The sequence below is a fragment of the Aotus nancymaae genome, unplaced genomic scaffold (genome assembly GCF_030222135.1).
Source record: "Aotus nancymaae isolate 86718 unplaced genomic scaffold, 86718_ANA_hifiasm-v0.15.2.pri h1tg000021l, whole genome shotgun sequence".
Taxonomy (NCBI): Eukaryota; Metazoa; Chordata; class Mammalia; order Primates; family Aotidae; genus Aotus; species Aotus nancymaae.
This window is the reverse complement of record NW_026988433.1, coordinates 15,559,624-15,587,464: the sequence shown is the minus strand read 5'-3', so window position 1 is coordinate 15,587,464 and position 27,841 is coordinate 15,559,624. Positions and strand designations below refer to the sequence as shown.

Here is a 27,841-nt window from a genome sequence, read left to right as displayed (position 1 = left end):
CTAGGTGGCTCCAAAGAAAGAAGGTATTTGAACACTCCATCCTCAGAAACCCATAAGACAACCATTTCCAAAGCCTCTTCATCTATCTTTCCATGGTGGATATAACCACAACTCTGAATTGTTAGCCCCATGTTACCGATGAGAAACAGACCTAAGCAGGGGCAACGCCATGTTCAAAGCTGCACATTTAGGAAGGAGCAAAGCTGGGATCCAACTCCAGGTCTGTCTGTCCATGCAGAACTCTTGATGCCACCTTATACTGGGTCATGTCCCACACTACCCCAGGACTCAGGGAAAGGTAGAGAACAGGAGTTCCACCCAACTGGCAGTGCACAGTCACAAATACCATGCTGCACACACCACGCTTGGGGTTCTAATAGCCTTTTTACCACATGTCCTGAGGCTAACAGATGAGTCAAATGGCTGGTCACCCCCCAGCCCCTTTTGGACAAGAATGTTCTAGATGAATCAGTGCTGGAGACATCATTATGCTTAGGTTTTAGCTTAAATAACCTTCAGAAAACTCAACATTTGGCGGGGACCCACAACCAAAGCTCCATTTTTCATCAACAGAAGCTCTCAGTCAAGACTGGGACAGCTGACCAGACCTTCATACAAACAGGACAAGTACTCATGTCCCTGGGGGTGTTTTGCTAAAACTGCCTAAGATACAGGGTAGATCCAACTGTGCTTCCAAAAGGCTCTATTTAGTTTTCCATTTCAGTCCTGAATTTTATTATTATTCGAAATGGATGCGCGCTCATAGACACCGTAGAAATCCCTAAGGTAAAGTCCCTCTCCTCAGCAACTGCCATGAAGTTCTTACAGACTTTACTGCGCACATGTGAACACATATACACACACTGGTACACATACACACAAATATGTAAATATTTTACAATAAATAGAATGTTATACTGACCACTTTGCAAATCACTTATTTTCTACTTAAGAAACACTATGGATATCTTTCCATGTCAGGAAATCTATATAGAGTACTACATTCTTTTGAAAGTTTGCAGAATATTTGGTTATACAGATATAAGTGTGTATTCAACCATTCACCTCTTGATGGGCATTTGGGTTATTTTCCGTTTTCACTGTTACAATGAAGTCCTTATACACACATCTCTGCACCCTAGTGCAAGTGTTCCTGCATATAAACTCCTAGAAGTGTTATACTGGTCAAAGGAATGCACATTTAAAACTTTAACAGGGCTGGGCGTGGTGGCTTATGCCTGTAATCCAGCATTTTGGGAGGCCAAGGTGGATGGATCACCTGAGGTCAGGAGTTCAAGACCAGCCTGACCAATATGGTGAAACCCTGTCTCTACTAAAAATACAAATATTAGTCGGGCATGTTGGCACACACCTGTAGTCACAGCTACTCAGGAGGCTGAGACAGCAGAATTGCTTGAACCTGGGAGGTGGAGGTTGCGGTGAGCCAAGATCGCGCCACTGCACTCCAGCCTTGGCAACAGAGCGAGACTCCGTCTCAAAAAAACAAACAAACAACAACAATAAAAACTTTAACAGAAAATGCCAAATTACCATCCCCAAATGTTTGGTTATGTTCATACTCCTATGTGAAGGCATATGGGGATTTCATCTTTCATTCTGCAATTCTGTCTAGGCCCCCATATTAATTAGCAGTGATGATAAGAAGTGCAAATAAAGGTAGCCAGTGTGGTTTATTATGATTGTGTTTCATAATAATGCAAGGAGCTCAGGCTTGTTGAGACCTTCAACGAGACTGTCACTCTGCTAAGCTTCGTCCATGTATTATGACATTAGTTTCTAAAACAATTATCTAAGGTGCATACTATTATGATCTCCATTTTGTAGATGAGAACACTGAGGCCCAGAGAGGCAAGTTATTTGCCCAACATCAGACAGACATTAAGTGGTAAAACTCAGATATGAACCTAAACAGCTTGGCTGCAGAGCCCACACTCTAACTGCCATGCTAAAGTGCTTTTCCCCAAAGGACCCCTTAGCCCAGTCCCCAAAGAGAGCCAAGACCTTGTCATGACCTGTCATGGAGCAGGAGGGGATAAGGTGGCACGCCAGCACAGCAAATTGTCAAGCACCCCTCCTTGAAGACTCTGGCTGAGGGAAGGAAGGCGCTAAGGGCTACCCCGATTACGCCTGGCTAGGCAGATCTCTCATCTGAAGTTGCCAGTGGATTCTTTAAGGGGTGAAAAGAGCTGTGGTGCTTTTGTGCATAGTTCTCCCATAAAACGGCTCTTCCCCATCCCTTGGTCCATAAACAAGCGCCAAACAATTTTAGAGAAAACACTCCTGAAATCAGTGTTTCCAGAGAGTGAAGTAGCTATTGGAAAGCATGGGCCAACCTCCCCCAAGCGTGGTTGGTCACGGGAAGTCTAAGGGTCTTTTATTTCCCTTCATCCCCTTCTGAAGAAGTAAAAAAGAACAACCCTGGAGATGGCGGTGGGGGCCTTCTGTCCGTGAAAATGCCAGGCAATGAATCGGTAGCACTTACTAAGACGATGCAGCCGGTGACTCACGTTGCAGTCCTTGGTGGCTGCCAGGTGAGTGGCCCTCCCACTAGGTGGATATGAGGCTGTTAAATTCAGACTTGAACTTAACAAAAAACCCAAAGTTCCAAGAATTCAAAATATCCCCCATCTCTGTGGACATGGCCCAAATCAAAACAGTATGGGCAGGTGCTGTTATTGGCTTGTCCTCAGATGGGTGGTGGCATGTGAGTGCTGCCCAGGTGTGGGGCGGGACCTCCATTTGCCTCCTGGCCATTCACTCATGTCTAGTTAAGCTTTAACCCAGGAGGTGTGAGCTGTGGCCAAGGACCTGGGATTCTTTTCATAGCGTGAAGCTCATTGACTCAGGAGGAAATCAGACCCTAGGCCAGGGCATCCAGTGGAACGTTTGGTGATGATGGAAATGTTCTATACCTGAGCCATTCAGTATGGTGGCCACCAGCCACATGTGGCTACTGAACCCTTGAAATGTGGCTAGTGCAACTGACAAACTAATTTTTAAATTACAATTAATTTTAGTTCATTTAAATGTAAATAGCCACACATGGCTAGTGGATACCATATTGAACAACACCTGGTTCCAACTGGCCACACCAGTCCCACTGCCTTCTTCTTGAAGTCTGCTGCGGTGACACAAATATGCCTGAGTTGGAAACAGTCTTAGGGCCCTAGCACAGGAATTGGGCTAGGCTGGACCCTGGAAGTGATGGGGAGATTCTTAGGTCTGGTCTACCTGAAGGAAGAACAATTTCCCATTGTTAGGTCTAATGACAAAGGAGGCCAAGAAGCCACAGTGTCTCATGAATGGCTTCTCTACTATCATCTCATAGCTCAGTGCATATTCCCAGCCCAGGTGCCCTGGAATTCCTGAGCTAGAGGAACCTTCCAGATCATCTTGTTCAACCACCTACATCTTTTCGGAGGTGAGACACAGCAAGAATGCAATAGACCTGGATCTTGACTCCAGGAGTCCAAACTACTCAGTCACAGCCCCATCCTGACATCTGAGTCAAGACTGAGTCTGCAGCCCTGCTCAGACGTGTGCCCCTAAGACCTCCAGCACAGACTCTCGATGCCAATTTTAACCAATTTAGTTCATAAGACAACTGTCAGCTCCAGAGCCAATGGCTCCCTTCTGTGACTTAGACTTAGGTGAAGACCCTGGGTTGTGCCTTGCCAAAAGACAGAGTCTCTAAGAGTTCCTGCATCTCTTTGAGCCTCTGTTTCTTCATCTGTGAAATGAGCTGATAATGCTTACCTTGTGGCTGTTCCAAAGATTAAATAAGTGATACAGGATAATTGCTTAGGATACGATCAAGGTCGGTCCATGTCCTTCCTTGCCCCTCTCTGGTCATGGACCCATTGCCTTCCAGCATAGACTTGCTGTATCAGGGCTCTGGAGTGAACCCACCCCCTCCCTCAGCTCTGTCCCTCCAACACTGCAGACCCCATGTCTCCCGAAGCATGGAGGTACCTGGCAGGTTGAAGTTCTTCTGCTGCCGTGTGCACTGTGGGGAAGGGTGTAGGGGAGAAGGCGGCGTGGCACTAGGAGGGAGGGGGGGTGCTGGCGAGGAGGGTGTGGAGGACGTCGTGGAGGAGGGGTTGCTGCTGGAGTCTGGCTGGTAAGGGACGGGGATGTGGTCCTGCAGAGAGAAAATAGGGCAGGAGTCAGGGACAGGCAGGGAAGCAGAGACACAGAAGAAAGTGGTTGAGCAGGAGAGATCCCCACCCCAGCCCGCACAACAACCCTTGCCCTTTCCTCAACCACCAGATCCTTCCACAGTCCCTCCTGCTTCATCAGCCCCACTGGACTGCATCCAGCTGTGGAAGTAACAGCCTCTGGAGTCTATTTCCTGTCCACTGCTTGGACCCCAGATTGAAAGGTGACCACGTAATGAAAACCACACAGGTGACAGCTACGCACCCTGTGCCTCTTTGATTCTGAAAAACCCCGTGCAGAGGTGTCCAGAGTACCCCTCCCATATCAACACCTCTCCTCCCAAGTGTTTATTAAAGAATCAACAGCCTGACAGCTTCAGAGAGAATGTGAGAGTGAGCCTTCAGCGTCTTAGCTCAGGTCACAGCTGGAATCAGCTCGGCTTCTTCTCACCCCAGACCAGCTGAAAAACAAGGATAGAGATAGAATCCATCTATGCATATTTGGAATAGCCTACTGAGGTGGACTTCTGAGCAGAGTAGTGAGTTGAACAGCAAACCCCAAAAGATGTCCACCTGGGACCTCTGAATCTGATCTTATTTGGAATATAGGTTCTTTGCAGACATAATTTGAAGTAAGGGTCCTGAGTGAGATAATCCTGGATTTGGGCAAGTCCTAAATCCAGTGACAAATATCCTTATAAGAAATGGGGGGAAAGACACATGGAGAGGAAAGTCACATGAAGATGGGGGAGAGACTGGAGTGATGCATCCACAAGCCAAGGATTGCTGGGGCCACCAGAGGCTGGGAGAGAAGCATAGAACAAATTGTCCTTCAGAGCCTCTAGAAGGCAATCCTGATGACATCTTGACATTGAATTTCTGGCCTCTAGAACTATGTGACAATAAATTTCTGTTGTTTCAGCCACCCAGCTCATTTGTTACAGCAGCACCAGGAAATTAATAGCAGGATCCAGAGTCAGGAAAACCTGGACTCAAATCCCACAGCCACCTCTTCTCTGTGCATCCTGGGCAAAATGCCCAACCTTTCCATTCCTCGGCTCTGTCCTCTGTAAAATGGGAATAATGATAACATCAAGTGCACAGGGCTACATGATGACGTGGAGGCGCAGGAGGGAGGGAGGCAGGCAGGGAGGAACAGTAGCTGTACGCATTTGCAGGCATGTTCTCCTGAAAAGGGATAGATTGGTGCTGCCTGAAGCTTGGAAAGCATTTCACCACTTTGGGACATTTTGCTTTCAACAGATGGCAAGAGATGAACAAAAGCAGCAAATGTCCACATCACTTAAAAGGGATTCCTGCCTCTCAAAGCCAGTAGAGCTAAGTGTTCCCAGGGGAGCCTTCATCTGTTCACCCACAGAACAGTGGTCACTTGATCCCTCCATTACTCAGAGGTCCACTCCTCAAGTGGTCCAGGTACCCAAAAATGGTTTAGTGTGGTCAGCAGGTATGCTTATCTAACAACTCCAAGAGTAGGTGTGGCGAACACCCACTAGCAAAGGAGGTCAAGGGCAGAAGGGGAAATGAACATTCTCTGTCCAGACGCTTACTGAGTGGCCAGGTAGGTTGTACGTTTCATCCTACCAAAGCCCACTCCACTGCCACTAGGTTCATACTGCTTCTGGGTCAGTGAGTCTCTCCTTATTTATTTATTTGTTTGTTTATTTATTTATTTAATTTAGGTGTGTTCTCACTCTGAGGCCTGGGCTGGAGGGTAATGGCATGATCACAGCTCACTGCACCCTTGGCCTCTTGGACTCAAATGATCCTCTCACCTCAGCATCCTGAGTAGCTGGGACACAAGCATGCACCACCATGCCCAGCTTTAAAGAACTTTTTTGTAGAAACAGCGTCCCACTATGTTACTCAGGCTGGTTTCAAACTCTTGGGCTCATGGGATCCTCCTACCTTGGCCTCCCAAAGTGCTGGGATTACAGGCGTGAGCCAATGTGCTCAGCCTCCTTATCCTTAACATGGGCTAAGAACATCCAGCTTGAAGTTCTGTGGTGATGTTGAAATGAGTTATATATCTACCTACCTCCTTTATACTGGGTAGAGGCGGTTTGTCATCAATAAATGGTAGTGATTATGTTAATGACAGTAATTAAACTTTTTATTTTGAGAACACTGTGGATTCACATGTAGTTGTAAGAAGAGAGAGATCTTACGTTTCCTTTACTCAGTTTTCTCTACTGATAACATCTTATGAAACCACAGTACAATATCACAACCCAGATACTGAACCGATACAGTCAAGATACAGAATAGATCCATCAAAACGAAGATCCCTCATGTTGCCCATTTATAGCCATGCCCATTTTCCTGCTCTCTCCTCACAATTCTCCCCTAATCTTTAACCCCTGGCACCTCTAATCTATTCTGCCTATCTGTCCAGTATAATAAACACTAGCTATGTGTGGTTTTTCTTTTTGTTTTTTGGAGATAGAATCTTGCTACATTGCCCAGGCTGGTCTCAAACTCCTGGGCTCAAGCAATCCCATTGCCTCAGCCTCAATCCCAAGTAGCTGGGATTAGAGTTGTGCACCACTGGCCTAGCTCTATTCTCCATTTCTATAATTTTAGCATTTCATTGTTTTATCAGTGGAATCATACAGTACGTAACCTTTTCAGATTGACTTTTTTCACTCGGAATAATTCTCCATAGATTCATCCAAATTGCTGCATGTATCGCTGGTTTCTTCCTTTTGATTGCTGAGTAGTACTCCATGATATGGTTGTACCAGAGTTTGCTTAACCATTTACCCACTGAAGGACATCTAAGTTGTTCTATATTTTTCACTATTGTGGATAAAGCTGCTATAAACATTTATTTACAGGATTTATAGGAACATGTTTTTATTTCTCTGGAATAAATGCTCAGAAGTACAGTTTCTGGATAATATAGTAATAATATGTTTAGTTTTAAAAGAAAACACAAAAACTGTTCACTAGAGTGGCTGCACCATTTTACATCAGCAGTGTAGGAATGATTGATTTTTCTCTGCATCTTAGCCAGTGTTTGGTGTTGTCACTATTTATTATTTTAGCTATTTTAATTGGAGTGTAGTGATATCTCATTGCAGCTTTAATTTGCATTTCCTAATAGCTAAGATATTGAACATATTTTCATGTGTTTACTTGCCATCTGTATATCCTTTTTGGTCTTGATTACTGTAGCTATATAATAAGTCTTGAGATCAGGTAGACTGACTGCTCTCACTTTATTTTTTTTCAAAAGAATAAAGCTATTGTAGATATTCTAGTTCCTTTGCCTTTTCACATAACTATTAGAATAATCATGTCTTTATTTATAAAAATAATCTTGCTGGGTTCTTGATACAAATTGTGTTAAACCTATATATGGATTTTTGGGAGAACTGACTTCTTAACTATGTTGAATCTTCCAATCCATGAACATGGTATGTATATCAGTTTCCTAGGTCTGTTGTAACAAAGTACAATAAACTGAGTGGCTTAAAACAACGGAAATTTATTCTCTCACAGGTCTGGAGGCCAAAAGTTCCCAGTCAAAGTACTGGCAAGGCTGTGTCTCAGGATCTCTCTGAGACTTTAGGTAGAATCCTTCTTTGCCTCTTCCTACCTTCTGGTGGTGACCAGCAATCCTTGTCATTACTTAGTTTGCAGTTGCATCACTCTAACTTCTGCCTTTGTTGTCACATGGTGCTCTCCCTGTGTGTCCCCATTTCTCTTCTCCTCTTAAGGATGAAAGTCACATCGGATTAAGGGACCACCCTTCCAGTATACCCTCATCTAAACTTGATTATATACACAAAGTTCCTATTTCCAAAGATCACATTCACAAAGATCACCTGTGAATGTGGGTTAGGACTTTAGCATATCTTTGTGGAGAAAACAGTTCAACGCACAGTGGTATCTGTTTCCATTTATTTTGATCTTTGTTTCCTTTTACCAGCATTTTGTAGTTTTCAGCATACAAGCCCTATACATGTTTTGTCAGATATACACCAAAGTATTTCCATTTGTTTGGCAATTGTAAATGGCTCGTTTCTAATTTAGGTTTCCGTATGTTAATTGCTACTATATTGAAATATACCTGATTTGTATTGATCTTGTATTCTGTGACCTTGCTGAATTCACTAATTCTAAGAACTTTTTAAAATATATATATTCTTTGGGATTTTTGTATTTTCTTTGGGATTGTCTATATAGATAACAATGTCATTTGCAAATAAGGACATTTTTATTTCTCCCTTTCCAATCTGCATGTCTTGTTTCCTTTTCTTGCCTTACTGCACTGGCCAGAACTTCTGGCACTATGTTGAATAAGAATGGTGAGCGTGGACGTCCTAGCTTGTTCCCAGTCTTATAGGAAAACATTCAGTTTTTCATCACCAAGTATAATGTTAGCTGCAGTATTATTTTTGGTGCTTTTTACAAAGTTGATGAATTTCCTCATTTTTTTTTCTGATTTCTTTTATCATGAATGGTTGTTGAATTTTGTCAAACAATTTTTTGTATCCCCATTGATATAACCATGTTATTTTTTATTCTTAGCTTGTTAATATGGTGAATTATGTTAATTCATTTTTCAGATATTGAGCCAATCTTTTATCTCTGGAATGAACTCAACTTTTATATATTGCTGAACTCTATTTTCTAAATATTTTGTTAAGTATTTTACATCTATATTAATAAATAATATTAGTCTATAGTTTTCCTTTTTTGTACTCTGGCTTTAGTATCAGGGTAATATGGGTATATATTATGAATTGGAAAATACACTCTTCTGTTTCTGGAAGAGATTGTGTACAGTTGGTGTTAATTCCTCTTTAGGTATTTGGTAGTATTCTCCAGTGACACCATCTGGAGATTTCTTTTTTTGGAGTATGATAATTTTAAAATTACAAATTCAGTTTCTTTAATGTTTACAGGGCTATGCAAATTATACATTTCATACTGGGTGAGTTGTGGCAGTTTGTGATTTTCAAGAAACTGGTTTATTTCATCTAAGCTATAAAATGTATATGTGTAGTATTGTTTGTATGTTTTCTTTTTATCCATTTGATGACTGCAGGGTCTGTAGTGATGTCCCATCTCATTCCTGATCATTGTAATTAGAGTTTTCTCTTTGTTGGTCTTGCTACAGGTTTGCCAATTTCATTTTTAATATCTGTTTTATTTTTCCTGCCTCCCTGTGAGTTACTTAAACATTTTTCAGAGTTTCATCTTGACATAGGGTATTTTTGAGTGTATCTCTTTGCATAGCTTTTAAAATGGCTGCTCTATGTATTACATTTTATATATACATAACTTATTCCAGTCTACTGGTGTTGACATTTTACCAGTTTGCGTGAAGTGTTCCTTTACGTCCTTTACCCTCCCCCTTTAATAACTGTCTTAAATATTTCCTATACATATATGTAGAACCACATCAGAAAGTGTTATAATTTTGGCTTCAACTCTCAAACAAAATTTAGAAAATTTAAGAGAAGAAGGTATATGTATTATTGTATCTATTTGTATTTTTACTCTTTTTATTGTTTCCTGATTTTCCAAGATTCTTTGTTACTTCTTTTCTGTTTAAAAAACACTTTTTAATTATTCTTTCAGGATATATATACTTATGACAAATAGTCTTAGTTTTCCTTCATCTGACAATGCCCTGATTTCTCTTTCATTTTTAAGAATATTTTCACTGTGCATGGAATTCTGAATTAAAAACTTTTCTTTCAGCACTGAAAAAATGCTGTGCCACTTTTTTCTGGCCTCCATGGTTTCTGATGAGAAATTTGTTGTCATTTGAATGGTTTCTTCCATAGGTAAACTATCGTTTCTCTGTTTTTGCTTTCAAGATGCTTTTGTCTGTCTTCTTCAGTTTTCAGAAGTTTGAAATGATGTACCTTAGCATGGATTTCTTTGAGTTGGTCTTCTTTGGTGTTTTCTGAGATTCTTTAATCTGTAGGTTTATGTCTTTTGCTCAATTTGGGAAGTTTTCAACCACTATTTCTTTAAGAACATTTTCAGCTTTGACCTCTTTCTTCTCTTCTCTCCTTCCAGGACACCAATGACACCAATGTTAGATTTTTTATTATAATCCCCAAGTGTCCTTGATACTCTGCTCACGCCATTTTCTTTCTGTTATCCAGACTGTAATTTCTATCACTCTATCTTCAAGTTCACAAATTCTTTCCTCTGCCCCATCCATCTTGTTGAGTCCATCCATTTAAAAAAAAAATTCTTTGTTTTTTAAGATGGAATCTCGCTCTGTCACCAGGATGGAGTGCAGTGGCATGATCTCAGCTCACTGCAACCTCTCCCTCCTGGGTTCAAGCGATTCTCCTACCTCAGCCTCCTGAGAAGCTGAGACTACAGGCATGCGCCACCATGCCCAGCGAATTTTTTTTTTTTTTTTGGATTTTTAGTAGAGATGGTGTTTCACCATGTTGGTCAGGATGGTCTCAATATCTTGACCTCATGATCTGCCTGCCTTGGCCTCCCAAAGTGCTGGGATTACAGGCATGAGACACTGCGCCCAGCCCCATCCATTGAATTTTTTATTTGGTTACTGTATTTTCTAATTGTACGTTCTAAATTTTCTAAATGCTTTTTCTTTTTATCTTCTGATTCTTTGCTGACACTTTGTTTCTTTTCAGGGATTTCTTATGTTTCATTAGTCTCAAGAATGTTCATAATTGCTTATTGAAGTATTTTTATAATGAATGCTTTAAAAGTGTCATCAGATAATTCTAAAATCCCAGTCATCTCAGCATTGGCTTCTATTGATTGTCTTTCTTTTTCCATTCAGCTTGAGATCTTTCTGCTTCTTGGTATGACAAGTAATTTTCAATTGAAGCCTGAACACTTGAGTATTATGTTGTGAGACTCTGGATCTTATTTAAACCTTTTGTTTTTGCACGATTCTTGTGACACTGCTCTAGCAGAGAAAGGGGAGGTACTGCCTTGTTATTGCCAGGGATGGGTAGAGGTCCAAGTTCTCCATTCAGCTTCTGTTAGCCCCTGAAGAGGGGAAGAGTTCCTCATTATTGCTGGGAAGAGATTGAAATCCAGCTCCCCCATAGGCCTCCACTGATACCACTCTTGCTGGGAGGGGTAAGTGCCAAAAAGCAGGGAGCAGACTTGTTAATGATGGTGGTGGTAAAAGCCCTAAAAGTAGGTCTCCTTGAATCCTACCTCAGCAGGTGTGGGAAGGAGTGCTGCATTATTGCTGGGTGAGGGGAGCATTCATTACCACCAGGAGTGACAGTCCCTACTCAACCTTCTCTAACACCAGCCTGGCAGGAGGATTTGGATGGCAGGTTTCATTCAGTTTGACAAAAGATGGAAGTCTAGACTCCCTACTTGGTCTTTGCTGGTGTGGGTGGGCAGGAAAACAGATTTTTCTGTGGTGTTTGGCTGGGATAGGATGGTTATTGGGTAAAAGTTTTCTTGCTAAGCTGTCCCTTTTCTGGGCCTTTGACTAGATGGGGCAGGCTTTTGTTGGGGCTCTTTTTTTAAAAAAAAATCTATTGACACATACAGGTTGCCAGCTTTTTCAGTTCTCAGTCTGGGATACATGAAGCTAAAAGAAGTCTCAGGGAACTCACCACTGTGTCATTGCTTGGGTCCCTAGCTGGTCTTCCTCCTTCTTACCCTCTTTCAGAGTGGTCTTATGTTTATTTTACATACAATGTCCATTGTTTTTAGCTGTATAGTTGACCCCTTGAACAACCCAGATTTGCACTGCACTGGTCCACTCATGTGAATTTTCTTCCACCTCTGCCACTTCTCAGACAGCAAGACCAACCCCTCCTCTTCCTCCTTTTCCTCAGCTTACTCAACATGAAGACGACAAGGGTGAAGACCTTGATGATCTGTTTCCACTTAATGAATAGTAAATATGTATTTTCTTCCTTAGAATTTTCTTAATAACATTTTCTTTTCTTTAGCTTACTTTTGTAAGAATGTAGCATATAAGACATAGAACATAAAAAATACATGTTAATAAACTCTTTGTGTTATTGGTAAGGCTTCTGATCAACAGTGGACTATTAGTAGTTAAGTTTTTGGGGCATCAACAGTTATATGTGGATTTTCAACTGTGGGTCAGGCCCCTCAATAAATGTGTGCTGGATGAAGGAAAAAGAAAGGAAGAAATGAAAAGAGGAAGGGTTGTATGGATGAAGAGAAGGAGAGAGAAATGGAGGAGGAAAGTCTATTTCCTCCCACTAGACTGTTACTTATTCATCTTAGAATCTGCAAAACTAAGCACAGAAACAAAAACATAGGACGTAGCTAATGAATGTTATACAAATGAATGAATCAACTAAGCAACTGAAAGGAAGAAAGGATAGAGGGAAAGAGGGAGAGAAGGAGGGTAAATTGTCTTTATGGTAAAAGGACTTATCTCCACCTCTTTGAGGACAGGCTCATTAATACATATGGTACTCACTTTTCCTGGCAGAATTGTCACAATAGGAGAGAAAATCCCTTCTGCAGGTTAAACCCAGATCTGTGTCTGAATGGGACCAGCAGCTGGTGGTTGTGTTCCATTAGAAGGAAACTTATTAAACTCTACCAGATCATGCGAGGAAAGGCTAATGGCATAATTCCTCTTTCCGAACATAGAGGAGAGCTGGAAACATCCATCAGAGACCATCCAGTCCAACTACTTCATTCTACACGCTGAGACTCTGAGGTGGGGGGAATGGCCTCCTGGAGTCACACAGGGCATTAGTGGCCCAGTCCCAAGGGCTCAGAAGCAGAAACACAAGGTTGTGCCAAGTAATAAGAAATTCACATCTGACTCTGGAAATCAAATAGAAGCATGTTCATCACCCAAGATCCCACTTCACCCAGCTGAGCACTGATTTGGACATGGCGGTGATGGTCACTGTTCTCCCATGGACCCATGGACACTTCCTAAAGAAACTGTCTTCACCCTCCAACCCAACATCCTTTGTTCAATGGACTGTCCTAAACAGACTCATGTGTATTGTGACCTCCATAACCCACTCCCAACACCGGACCATAGGCCAGAGCATAATGGCAGCTGACCAGTGACCTATAATATGGGATGGAATGATGAGATAGGTCATTAGGAAGAAGAGCAGAGAGTATTAGGAGCAAAGGCTGAGATTAGATGAGGTTCAAAGAGAATAGGGGAGCCACAACAGGCCAGAACACAAAGAAACCAAAGGTCATAAGGAGTAGGAACTATATGGAGGCGGAAGCAGTGATAGAGAAAAGAAAGACAAAAGTAGAAGATGAAGAAGCCAGCCAATAGTAACAATACATCAGAGCAGACCCACAAAGAGTAGCTGAGTCAGGGTCATGATGGAAGACCAGAACAATGGTCACGGGCTTGCTTTGGGTCCAAGGAGCTGGATTGAGCTCAAGACCATCCTCTATGTCTAGTTCTATGAGGCCCAGCTCCTAAACGATGATTTCCCTTTCTCTGAATTGCTCCATGTCTGTCCTTTACAAAAGACAACTCATTTTGCTGAGCCAGCCTAGGCGGGTCTCTGTACCTTGCAGTCAACCAACAAAAGCAAGCCAGCATGCAGCCACTTCAAACAGCTTGACTACAGCAGGCAGAGATTCAGCCTGTGCCACTACTGCAGATGGTATTTTTGATGCCTTGATGTGTAAGTACAAGGGTTGTAGATTGGTCCCATAGGAATTGTCAGATGCTATTGCTTCTGCTTCTCCTCCTTCCCCCTCCCCCATTCTGCTCATCCACCCCACTCTGTCTTCCTCTTGTTCCTCCTTCTTTCTCCTTCTCTTCCTCCTTCCTTCTCCTATTCCTTCTGCCTCTTCCTTCTCCTTCTCTGTCTTCTTCATTATCAAGCTACTTCCATGCCCTGAGTATTCAGTGTTGGACTAAATCTTTTATATGTATCATACATCTAATCCTCTCTGCAACCCCAATAATACCCCCTAAGTCTATTCTACAGAAAGGAAAACTAAGGTAGACAGATCTTGAGATAACTGGCCCACAGTCACAGAGCAAGTTAAAGAGCTGAGTTGCAAGCCCAGACTTCCTGACTCCAAAATCTACACTCTAACCACTGTGCTAGGTGAAAAGGCAAGGCCTTTGTGAACCTGGATTGACTGAACTAGACAGGAGACAAGACAAAGAGCATTAAAAAAAATCTTCGGACCAAATTGGCTCAGAAATATATTGCACTAACCACATCATTGCCTGACAAGAAGAATCTGTGTGAAGCCAGTGAGAAGAGAAATGGGGAAAAAATAACCCAGCCCTATGATAGATCCTGTCCACCTTCATGTCAAAGCTGCTTTCTTAATATAGGTTAATTTATTTCCCTTATCAAATTCTCCTGCTGGCTGACAAGCAGAACAATGTCACAGTCACTGATCTATCTGACCTATGTTTCAGTCTCATCTGACACCAGGAGGCTCATTGTGTCTGTAAAGCCAGAGAAAAAGGTCTCAAGGTGGTTCTGAGCTCCTCGCCCCTCAAAATGTCACAAAGGAAAGAATGGGTTATAAGGGATGCACAGTTGTTATACTTCCCATGAGCCTTACCATTTGAACTTGCTCAGCCCTCCCAGCAGTGGGGATCCCCTCTCCTAGAGACCTACATCTTTTGGAAGTAACAAAGGAAAAGTGGACCCAGCCCAACGTTTTGATCAGAGGCCCCAAAATCTAAGCTGATAATAATAGCTAGAATTTCCTGGATCTTAAATATGGGCCAGGAACTACACTGAATGTTCACTGTTGAATTCCAATCTCACAACAACTGTCTGAGGTTGGTGTTCTTATTGCCCACCATGGGCACTTTAAAACATGACTACAAATCTGTGGACTCTTCCCACTAAGAGTTGAGGTCTGTATTTCTTCCCTTTGAATCTGAACAGGCTTGTGACTGCTTCCATCAGTAACGTGCACAGAAGTGACACGGTCAAAGTTCCACCTTGTTTGCTAATTCAGTTGCTTTTTGAGCCATGAGCTGCCCTGAGGCAGCCATATTGTGAGGACACCCAAGCATTACAGCAAGTCCACATACAGGTGCTCTAGTTGACATCTCTGCTGAACCCTGGCTTCGACTCAACCTCTTTTTCTTTATAAATTACCCAGTCTCAGGTATATGTTTATCAGCAGCATGAAACAAACTAATACAGATGGCAAAACCTCTCACAGAGCAAAGCAAGTGAGGTCTGGACCACTAAGGAAACTCCTTTTAAGTCTGTCTTCCCATCCCCATTGTGCGTTCCTGGACACCCTCATCCATTCTCATTCCAACGTGCCCTCTCTCTAAATTAGATTTCTGGCACACAAATCTCTCCACTGATCTCTGGATGTCCCTCAAGCTTTACTCAACACAAACATCACAGAATTAGGAGAGCTGAGACGGGCTGGGAGGGAGCACCATACTCCCAGATCAATGCTTCTTCCCTCCTGCCCCTCACCCAGCAGTGCCAGCCCCACATGTCCAGACCCAGCAGAAACCAAGCCTTACCTTGTTTATTTTGTTGGTTTTGGGGAGCGTCTGACTGATGTGCAGGTCTGAATACCGAGGTGGCTTCCGTAGAGGGTTGTTGATGTCACATGGAACAGACTCTGTCCGGACTAACCTTGCTGGATCCGTAGGGGTAAAAACAATGATTTGGGAGTTTAAGTATCACTTTGGCTTTGGTTATGCCAGGAGAGCATAGCTGAGATCCCACCTCTTAGGCCCACGCCCAAGACTAGAGGACAATTCACCAAAAGTGATCATCGTTTTGTCACGGTGGTGGGATCAGGGTATTTTCTGTGGTTTGTAAAATATTTCTATTGTCTATATATGACTTTTGAAAATTAAGATGATAATAATAAAACTAAAGCTGTCAGGTTTTTAAAAATATCATAATTGTTTCATATCATCAGAATCAAAACTCATTTTAAATACACATGGTTTCTGATTTCTCAGGGCCTGTGATGAGTGGATAAGCTCATCATAGTGCCCTGTCCCTAACCTTCTAACCTCTGTGTTAGGATTGCATTTCCTGCCTTTTGGGATTCCTGAGGCCTAAGCAGCCTGCTGCACATTGAAACACTTTGCCCTAAACAACCTTGGATCCTTGAAAGAAAGACAGCTGTTCCAGGAAGCTGGGCACATAGTGGATGCTAAATAAATGCTTCCTGATCCAAATCACATCACCCAAGCCCCCCTCTCTCCTGTTATTTCTATTACTCACAGGGAACACGGCAAGGGACAAAAGTGAGAAGCTCAAAAATCAAATTTGATGCTTGCTATTGCTACTTGTTAGCTGTTTTTTTCTTCTTCTTCTTTTTTTTTTTTTTTTTTTTTTTTGCAGTGGTGAGAGAAGGGTGTTGGTTGAGAAGTTTAAGCTCCAGACTGACCCAGGGATTTTATTTCTCTGCTTAGCCTGAGCTGCCATCACCATGGAAACTGACTGTATTTTCAACTTCCAACCAACGGAGAGAAAAAGCAAGAAGCTGGTGGATTTCTGCAAAGTTCAGTTTGCTCTGCATGTGCAGACACCTGCCACCTTTGAACAAAAGGTGGCATGGCCTTGAGGGTGGGTGGGAGGGAGCCCTTCTTCAAATGTCAGCCTCTGAGTGCCAGCACCTTCCAGCAGGCTGGTTCTGTCCATATGGGAACCGGGCTCTGGCAGAAACCTCTGCATAGGAGAATTTGGTGGGAGGCAATTTTTCCAATGAGGCTGACCCCAGGCAGGGTCTCAAGAGAGGTGAGAATTCAGGTTTTAAAATAGCCTCATTGAATGAATACAGTTATTCAAGGAACAGATGGTTCTCAATTAAGGATGTGGAGTGGGAAGGGCAAGAGAAAGGAGCTGAAGACTTTGCCTTCACTTGCAATTTTGCTGTTTTTGGAGATAAACAATGCAAAGATCATCGAAAACCAACTGCCCGTTGGCTTTGGGACGCATCACGGTGCTTTCAGCAGCAATTTGCCTCCTTTAGGTTTCCCTTGGGTTCATTCTAAATCAGGGCAGATTCCCAGGAATACGCACTGATCAAGGCCAGGGGAGATGGGAGTGGGAAAGTGAGAGGACAGGGAAAGAGGACTCAGTGTTGGATTAGGAGTTGCTGTACCCTAAAGTTGCTCCCTGATGATTCAAAGGCTCTAGCCATCCTATAGATGAGGGGTTTGTAGGGATGTGGCCGGCAAGAGTTTGAAATATTTTAATAAACTGCTTATATTTAAAAATAAGCATATGGCAAAATTTCTGTATTTGGGCTTTTGTTGGAAATGTCAGAAATGCTGGCAATGTAGGTCCACAGAGCTGGAGTGGCTGGCTACCCTCTCCAGATGGCACTTGGGTTTTCCAGTGTGCCACAGCCCCATCTGGCCAACTTCTCTCATTTAGGACAGCTACTTGGCCCTCGTAGACATCTTAGTTTGTATCTGACTCCTGCTCTAGAGCAGTGCTTCTCAGCTTTAAGGGGCATAGAAGTTCCCTGCAGATCCTGTTTAAAATGCAGATTCTGATTCATAGGTCTGGGGTGGAGCCATAAACTATGCATTTCTCACAAGCTCACAGGCAGTCCTGATGCTGCTGGTTCACTGCTTTGAATAGCAAGGATCTGGCCCATGGCGTGCAGTAGAACTTTCTGCAATCCATAAAATGCTCTATATTTGTGTTTTTATTTGATTTTAATTAATCTAAATTTAAATAGCCAAATGTAGCTAATAGCTACTGTATTGAGCAGCACAGGTCCAGAAAGTCCCTCAGGGATACATTTCAATATGGATAACGGGGTTTGGGGGTGATCACCCCATAGGACAAGGATCAGGGAAACCATTTTGAAAGTTGGACTACAAGACTTCCCAAGGCAGTGTCCCTTATGAGTCCTTGGCAGTCAGGGAAAAGCCTTTCTTCTGTCTTTCCTTCCAGCCAGATTCATCTTGCTTTTGCATAGTGGAATCCTGGTAGCGGCTCTCCTAGGGCTGCTAACTCTCTGCCTGGACAGGTTGGCCCAGACACTCCTAGGGCCTCAGGAGATGGGACACAGATGGCCCAAACCAATAGGCCCAAGACATACCCCTCCCCATGCCCACTTTTGCAAGGCCAATTGATTAAATCTAGAGAACACACAATGGAAAAACACCCAGCCAGTGCTCTTTTTTGGTGGGAAGAAAAGCAATGGGATTGGGGTAAACAGAAGAGGCTAGAAATTAGGAAGGGAGATAGGATGAGAGAGCAGGGGTTGAGCGGGAAGAAAGAGCGGGCTAAAGTGTCAGAACAACCAGTACGGGAGCAAGAAATAGGGAGAACACGCATAGGGGAGTATAGAGGAGACAGATGTCAGGAAGAACGGTGTCAGAGAGAAAGAAACAATTCGGCAAGTATGTGGGGATCAGGAGGTATTCAGAACCAACCTGAGTGGGTGGGACAGCTATTTGGGGGCCTGCAGGAGACTCACCTCACCCCTACCCCTAGGACAGTAAGTGTTAAATACTTACCTCCTCGATGGATGATCAGGAGATGGCAGGGTGGGGCTTCTTTGGTGCATTTGTTGTGGCACTTTAACCTGAGAGAGATAAAGAGAGAAAGATGGATAAGTGAATGACTGAGTGAGTGGATAGGTGGGTGGGTGGATGGATGGATGGATGACTGGATGGATGGATGAATGGATAGGTAGATGGATGGGGAATGGATACGTGTGTAGATGGATGGTAGAGTGGATTGATGGATGGATGGATGGGTAAGTGAATGCATAAATTGGTGGATGGATGAATGCATGGGTGGGGGGGTAGATGAATGGGTGGATGGGTGGAGAGATGGATGGGTGGCTGAACAGATTGATGGATGGATGGATGGATGGATGGTAGATGGATGGGTGGGTAGATGAATAGATGGATAAATGGGTAAGTGGATGGACAGGTAAGTGGATAAGTGGGTGGATAAATGGGTTGGTAGATGAATAGATGAACAGGTGGGAGATTAATGAACAGATGTATCAATGGGTGATGTGTGGACAGATGGGTAAGGGAATGGATAAATAAATGGATGGATGGATATGATGGATGGATGGATGGATGGATGGTTGGATGGTGAATGGGTAGGTAGATGGATAAATGGATAGATGGGATACCCCCATGGTCTGGAAAGCTCTGGGTGCTGTGGATACTAAGATGTGAGATGAGATGGGACAGCCACTGCAGAGGCATAACCTCAGCAACCCAGGAAATGAACTCTGGAGAGAGGCTCCCAGTATCCCACTTTCTCAGGTCAGTCTTAGGTGGTCCAAGAGTGTGTGGCAGCTGTTTAATTAGCACTGCCCACATGGACTTCATGCTTCAAAAAATATCAAATATCATGCTTTTCCCATCAGTCTGTATTTATAATCATCATCATCATCATCACAATTCTCATCATCTTCCATTTACTTGAAGACTCATTTTGTACAATGCCATTTAGTCTTTATAAAAACCTTACAAAATGGGCATTATTATCATTACCATTTTGCAGGTGGAAAAACTGGGATTAACTGACTTGCCCTGACAGAAAACCTGGGTCAGTGGTCTCAAAGGTGGCCGCTCGTTTTTCTTAAAGGCTCACGCTGTAGGACACATTCAACCAGGACTTCCAATTGTAATGAAATCGGTGCCAGTTATTAAGTTTTAGAGGCACAAAGTTGAAGAGTTTAGAGTGAAAATGTCTTCATTTGAGAGAAACCTAAGAAGACACCTTCCTCCTTCCCCTGGAGTTGCCTGACTTCACAAGGATAATAAGAATCACAAATTACTGCAGCCTGGCTTTGTCCTTTTCTTTTAGAGTTTTATGTCAATAGGATAGATACACACTGTGGAAGATGCCATAAGTGGCCCATTCATATCCCCTTGGATTCTCTTACCATTTTGTGCATACCAGCCTAACTTCCAGCAGCCAACATCTTTGCCAGATGGTGGCCCTCAGGCTGCTTGGAGATTTAGTATTAAAGTAGACACATCAGTAAACTGTGAAGTAGGAACTTTACAGTTGCCCCCTACTCTCTTCCTGATTTGAGATTTCTCTTTAAAATAATGGTTCAAATATGCAGGCACAGACTCGACATTGATTTCTCCCATTTGTCTAATTCATTGTTTCTGAAAGTAGCATCTTCAGACCAGCAGCATAGGCACCACCTGGGAACTTTTCTGGGGCCCCACAGCAGACCTGTGGAATCAGTACTCGGAGGCTAGGCTGCAGCAGGCAGCACTCTGAGTCTTAACAAGCCCTCTAGGTGAATCAGATGCATGCTTAGGTGTGAGAACCACCAGCCTAGCTGATTGTTTTGGAATATCTGTGTACATTTCCCTCAATTTTCTCTTGTTCGGTATTTCACGGATCTGATGGGGCTCTGAATTCCTCTCTGAAAAAGTTAGACTTGGGACCAGCAAGAGTGAAGAAGGGGAGTAAGGAGGGACATAGGCAGTAGGAGACAATGCTGAATCACATGGTGAGATGTAAGCCCCTCTCCAATTCTCTTTCAACCTGATGGCACCAGAGAGAAGGTCTCTCTAACACATGCTATCTCCAGTCCCAGATTTCAACAGGTAGCAGTATCCACAGGGAGTTTTATCAATGGGTTTTTCCATTTGAAAATTTATTTTTTCCAGGTTGCCTTACGAGATGGTTTGAATATTTGTCGCTTCCAAATCTCATGTTGAAACATGACCTCCAATGTTGGAAGTGGACCTAGTGGAAGGTGTTTGAGTTATGTGGGCGGATCTTTCACAAATGGCTTGGTGCCTTCCCTATGGTAACGAGTAAGTTCTCACTCTGTTAGAGACCCTGAGATCTGATTGTGTAAAGGAGCCCGACACCTTCTTCTATCTCTCTTGCTCCCTCTCTCGCCACGTGACACCCCTGCTCCTCCTCCTCCTCTGCTACAGGGCCTTACCGGAAGCCAAGAAGATGCTGGTGCCATACTCACACAGCCTGCAGAACTGTGAGCCAAAGAAACTTATTTTCTTTATAAATTACCAAGCCTAGGTATTCCTTTATAGCAATGCATAACAGACTAACACACCTTATAGTAATGGCAAATGATGTTGAGATTTCATTTATGATAATGAGATATATTTTCATCTTTCAATAAATTTAAGTTTTAAAAGGCCATAAATAGAAAATAAGTATAAATAGTAGAGCTGATATGTAATTATGGATAAAATCATGACAGAGTGTTAGACAAATGTCTGAGTTAGACTGGGAAAGTTGACATAGACATTTTGGAATCTACAAAAAGAGGACAAAGCACCAGAAAGTCTAAGACAGTTGAAAAACATTTGGAAGTACCATTAGTCGTGAGTGTCATAAAGGCTGCAGAATGCTGCAAATAACAAGAGCTAACATGTATGATGTGTCAGGTAACATCCTGAGTGCTTTACATAGTTCATTTAATCCTCGTAAGAGCCCTAAGAGGTAGCAATTATTGTTAGTTCCATTTTACGGAGTGAGAAACTCAGGCTCATCAAATTTGGATAACTTACCTAAGGTCAAATGGCCAGTAAGAGACAGAGGTTCCCAGCCCAACTTTTAACCATGATGCTCGATGCCTTCACGACTCACACTCTTTTTGCTTTAGCACCTTGGGGTAGGTGTGGGTAAAGCAGAAGGTTCCCGGGAGCTATGACTACCTGAGTCAAAATGTCCTTCTTTGAGACAAGCCTAAGATATCACCTAACTCTTCCCACTACAGCTGCTTGACTTCACAAGGATAATCAAAATCCCGAGTTACTGTGACCTGGCTTTCTTTGTCTTTTCCTTTTCTAAGACTCTCAGACTCTCAGATTTACAGGAAAAATTCCAGTCCCCAAGGGAAAGCTCATGATGATTCAAAACCCTTATGCAGAGCTCTGCTAAATGTGAAATGAGCCTTTCATTCATTCAACATTTAGCTTGGCCTGGAGTGCCCCAGGTACTGGAGATACACAATGAACAAGGCTAATGCAGCCTCTCTGTTTATGGGGAGGAATGATAAATGCATAAGTAGATAAATCAAATAATTGCAGGGATCATAAGATCATGAAAAAATATTTCAGGGAAATGGGATGGGGAATGATGGGGTATGAGGGAGGTCCTTGGGTAGGTGTCAAGCATAGGTGAAGTTGAGTTCTGGCACAAAGGTTTGGAGGACAGAACAAGTGTGGTGAGTTCAAGGGTCAAAAGTTAAAGGTTGATGAGGCTTTTAAAGTGATAAGTACAACACAAATGATGGGGACATGAGGAAGGAGGAGTGGCGGAGGGCCCCGAAAGCCATGGTAAGGGTCTGCATTTGATTCTGCAGGTGTTGTGAAGCCAATGGAGGTTTCCGAGGACCATGACATAGTCAGACTGATGTTTGGGAAGCCCTGAGCTGGGGGAAATCTGCTGATGTCAAAGGGGAGTCGGACCAAGAAGTTTCTGCACTTGGAATAGCCGGACTCCACCCCAGAAACTTCAAGAAAGAAATTTTTTCCTTTCTAACACTCCCACCTATGAGTCTTCTCTAATAAACTCAGCTGCAAGAGAGCCTTGCACATGTAAAGAAGCCCTGTTGCTATCTCGCAGGCAGGACTTTGAATCAGGGGCATGCAATTTAATTTAACATGTAGACCACTGCCAACCCAAGACAGGATGGGTGAGGCTGCCCACGACCTTGGCCTGTTTCCTGCTCTCCTCCTTGGTATTTTTTCTCTCCAGAGTCCCTTGTTGCTTGTCTCTTGCAATAATAGAAAAGCCCTCCTTGACCTCTGTCCCAAGAGTGGGAGACAGAACATTGTTCCTTCTAGCCAGGGGCTTCAGAGGGCAGCATTAGCAGTGGAAACACAGCCTTGCTCATGCAGAAAACCCCAAGAGAAATATCTCCAATGCCCAGGCACTTAAACCTTGCATGGAGGTTCAGATGTCAAGAACAAGAACCAGCACATCCAGGATCTGCTAAAAGAGTCGGCAAGATTAGGCGAGCCCTGAAATTACATAGACTCTGGAGAGAGAGGGAAGAGGCACCACAGCAAGGCTTTGCAAGCACACTATGTCACACTTAACAGAAACTGTTTTTCCAGCTGGAAATGTGCACCCTTTTCCCAAAATGTGGCTTTTCCTTTTCCCTACCCATGGAAGAAAGAGCTACTAGCATGTAATTTACCAGGAGACCACCTGCTTCAAAATTGGATTCCCAGGCCTCACCCTCCGAGGTCCTGATTCAGTATGTGTCTGTTGCGAATGCAAATTTTAAGCAAGCACACATGAAACGTGAGAACTACCATATGGGAGGAACACATTCTACTTCCCAGATGAGAGATGTATGGGAAATATTCCAGAATACAAGGTTCTCCTCCAAAAGGAAAATGGGAAAGTGTATAGAACAAACCTAGATTCAAATCCTAGCATCACCACTCCCTGGCTGTGATAACTTGGGCAAATTGCTGATCCACTGAGAGCCTCACTTTCCCCATCTGTAAAGTGGGGACCATTGTAGTACCTTGCCTCTCTGGGTTGCAGTGAGAACTAATGATATAATGCAAGTAAGGTGCCCAGGACAAATATTTGGCACGCAGAAGGGACTCAAGAAGCAGCTGGCTCGGTAGCTCACAGTTATAATCCCAGCACTTTAGGAGGCTGAGGCAGGTGGATCATGAGGTCAGAAGATTGAGACCATCCTGAATAACATGATAAAATCCTGTCTCTACTAAAAATATCAAAAAATTAGCTGGACATGGTGGTAGGCACCTGTAGTCCCAGCTACTCGGGAGGCTGAGGCAGGAAAATTGCTTGAACCTGGGAGGCAGAGGTTATAGTGAGCCAAGATCACGCCACTGCACTCCAGCCTAGGCAACAGAGCAAGACCCCATCTCAAAAAAAAGAAAAAGTGGCAGGTGCTGTCCTTTTTATTACAGTAGTTACTGTAATTATTGCTAGTTTGTACAGCAGCTTTCTACAGCAAGCCCCTAAGATCCTCTGCTGGAGGGCTCTCTCTGGCTGGAAATAAGGGCTGGCTGGAACACTTGGAGGCCTCAACCAACTATGGGTGGGCATTGGTTGATGGATATTCCAGCCCCCTCTTTCATGGGTGGCATGACCCAGAGGCATGCTTATTTTAGGATTGCACCCCAATCCCCCCAAGTTGTAACCTGCTCTTTGATGCACCCATTACCGCTGCCTTAACCCTCTGTCTCATTTCCCTACTCCTCTGTTGGTGTGGCCTGGGATCACCTCTCAATAAACCACTTGCCCTCACATCCTCATCTCTGGGTCTGTAGAAACAGGGAAGCCCAATTAAAACACCAGGGTTATTAAAAGAAATTCAGAACACCCATGTGGCCTTCCCCACGGCTCTCACACCAAAACCAAGCCTTCTGCCCCTTGGCTCCTCGTGCGTCTCTAGCTGTCAATCCTTAATGCATTTGGCTCTCCAGATGCTCCATTCCCCAAGGAGGAAGGGAAGAGGTGGGGTAGACACAGCAGACTGCCCCCAACAATGTGAAAGATGGCAAACCTCCACACCAGATGTGGGCCTGGAGGAGCCCCATGTTTCAAGATGGTGGCTCTGAAGAATTCCCAGGCACCAAGGAAGGTCCTATATGGTTCCAGAAGCAGTCAAAAGTTTGCTCTTTGGAATCAAGCTGACCTGAGCCTGAATCACAGGTCTGCCCTTCCTGGCAAGGCAAGAGAGCATCTAAATGAGAGAATGTCTAAGAAGTGCCACATAGGCACCAAGTAAGTCGACGCATGAGCAGGCAGGGATAAACCGACTCTGAGCGCACACAGGGAATGCCTGCCACCCTCATAGAGCCTGCAAACTTGAAAAGGATTTATTTAAAACTTTCATTGCAAATAGTTAACTTTTTTTTTCTTTTAACTTCCAAGGATCAATAGGATAAGCTTCAGTTATTGGGAAAAGTTGCTTACAAGAAACATCTCATTCCCCTAAGGGAGCTGCTGGCTAAATGAGACATCATCTCTGCCTGAAAATGAAATATGTGAATTTATCTTGAGGGCAGAATCTAGGTCTTCCTCATGTTCTACCTTCCTTTCCCCCTTCACTGAAAGGCGCCTGGTGCTTATTACCTGGTGGGTAAGTATCAGAGAGATGGAGGGAAAAAGGAAGAAAGAAAAAGAAGAATGGGCAGAAGGGGGAATGTGTCAAACACTGTGAATTTAGAAACATTCTATCCCCATCAAAATGTTTTCGAAAGGTGGTTTCTATTCCTTATAAAGCACATCCCTCTTAGTTTGTGAAATGCAATGTTGCCCGCTCTGCATTTCCTTCTTTCTTCCCTCCCTTCTTCCTAGTGTGGGGCTGGGAGGTGAGGATTTGACCAGAAGCAAACTGGATCTCCATGGATCTTACTCCAGGAACTGCAGGGGACAAATGGTCTCTTCCACAAGCAGCTCTGCTGTTTTCTTCATAGATCTGTCATGGCTCCCTGTGAAGCAGACACAAGCCTAGAGCCTGACACGGAGCTGGAATCAGAACGCTGGCATTCACAGGAGGCACAGGCAAGACCCCTACTAGGGAAGACTGTCGCGTCAATTTCTCACTGCTCATTGGGCGATTCCAACCAACGGATGAAAATTTGCTCTGATCACTTCTGATCTCTCATTTCTCCTACTTTTTCTTGTTCCATACCAGCTAACTTTACAATAATCCATCTGAGTAGGGCCCAGTCTTTCCTTCCAGAATGCAAATGGAACATTTTTAAAACCTGGCTCCTGATATCCAATTGAGGCAACATTAAACAACCACAAACTTTGAGCAGGGCGCTAAATTACACAACCCATTTCCCTGGACAACAATCTCTTAAGAGCTGGATAATGTTACACCCATGTAATACGTTAAAAGTACTGGACACCTAGCTTTCGCTGGCTTACTTCTGTTAATCGTGGATATCAATTTACATATGGCTATGGAATCACAATATTGACAACGAGAATAGGAATAACAATTATTTCCCTTTACCATGTGAGATAAACTGTGTGAAATGTCTTACACATATTTTAACCCTTATTAGCTTCTGTTTGAGAGAACTTATCTGTTTGTTAATCCTCACTGCAGATCTAATACATTTATTTTGGTCACTCATTCTTCAGAAAACGGAAGTGAAAAATCCTCATAGATGTGCCCCACTGGGAATCATGTGTGATCATGTGATATAAATTCTAAGCCTTCTATGTGCATGTTTTTAAAACCTCAATTCAAGTTTAAAACCTGCAATCAAGTTTAAGACTTGAAGTTTAAGACCCTTTAAACTGTTCTCTCTTTCCCTAATATTTTCTTTTGCTTTTTAACTTTTATTTTAGGTTCAGGGGACATGTGCAGGTTTGTTATACAGGTAAACTCATGTCGCATCATGGGGGTTTGTTGTACACATTATTTCATCACCCAAGTACTAAGCCTAGTACCCAGTCATTATTATTATTTTTTTGCAACCTCTCCCTCCTCCCACCCTCCCCACTCAAGTGTCTGTTGTCCCCAGGCTGAAGTGGGGTGGTACGATCTCGGCTCACTGCAACCTCCACCTCCCAGTTCAAGTGACTCTCCTGCCTCAGTCCCTCGAGTAGCTGGGATTATAGGCATGCACCATCACGCCTGGCTAATTTTGGTATTTTTTGTAGAGACAGGGTTTCACCATGTTGGCCAGGCTGGTCTCAAACTCCTAACCTCAAGTGATCCACCTGCCTTGGCCTCCCAAAGTGCTGGGATTACAGGTGGTGAGGCACCACACCTATACTATCCCCCTCTTTCTGTCCATGTGTTCTCATCCTTTAGTTCCCACTTCTAAGTGAGGACATGTGGTATTTGGCTTTCTGTTCCCATGTTAGTTTGCTAAGGATGATGACCTCCAGCTTCATCCATGTTCCTGCAAAGGACATATCTCGTTCCTTTTTATGGCTGCATAGTATTCCCGCTACACCCATTTTCAAGTCAAGAAGACTAGGGTCTGGTAACAAGCTCGGTCATCCAGATAGTTATGGGCAGAGTTGAGACAATTCGTCCATGCATGCCCACAAGAAAACACCGTGTTCCTCCTCTGTGCCAAGGGCTGTGCTAGGCACTGGGGGTATAATAATTAAATAAGACAAGAATTCTTTCTTTAAAGATCTTATAGTCTAGCAAGAAATTTACTGTACAAGAATGTAAACCCATCTCTTGTGGCTTCAAGCATGAACATCTTTCTATTCATCCTACTGCCCCAAATTGCCTCTTAGAAATGAGCCCACCTGGATTTGAACCAGATTTAGGGGGCCTTGTGTTGGCAAGAACCAGTCTCTTTCCAGAGATCCCTACTGAGATCCATTTAAGCAACAAATATTTACTGAGCATTTACCATGTTCCAAGCACTGTGCTGGCCCTAGAGGTTTAAACAGTGAACAGTTGAGAGACGAGTCGGACCTGCCTTCAAAGAATTTAAAGTCTGGTCAGGAAGACAGGCAGGTAAATAGACAAAACATGGTAGTATGTAATATGGTGTGACAGAAAAGGGTAGACAATGGCACTTCTGTGACATGACAGAAGAGGGTAGACATGTAGCATTTGTTGCCAGTCTACTGGGTAGCCAGTCCTTTGCCCATGTAAAGTGGTTAGAAGTCTGGGATCTTGAATCAGAGAGATCAGTGGGTTTGAGTAACAGATTCACCCACAGAGAAACTTCGAGTCAGCCATTTACTTCTGAAGGCCTCTGATTTGAGGGGAGTCAGGAAGGG

General features: G+C 43.4%; 1 protein-coding gene across 2 annotated transcripts in view; it reads right to left on the bottom strand.

The window, feature by feature from the left end:
* The window catches only part of KSR2 (kinase suppressor of ras 2), a 517,853-nt gene that overhangs the window by 75,928 nt on the left and 414,084 nt on the right, over positions 1-27,841 (bottom strand). For both annotated transcript variants that reach the window (XM_064379757.1, XM_064379758.1), the window contains exons 8-10: positions 18,635-18,701; positions 15,661-15,786; positions 3,994-4,162 (exon numbers count right to left, since the gene is read on the bottom strand). In XM_064379757.1, coding sequence (XP_064235827.1) covers positions 3,994-4,162; positions 15,661-15,786; positions 18,635-18,701 — 362 coding nt within the window. The remainder of the gene's footprint in view (positions 1-3,993; positions 4,163-15,660; positions 15,787-18,634; positions 18,702-27,841) is intronic.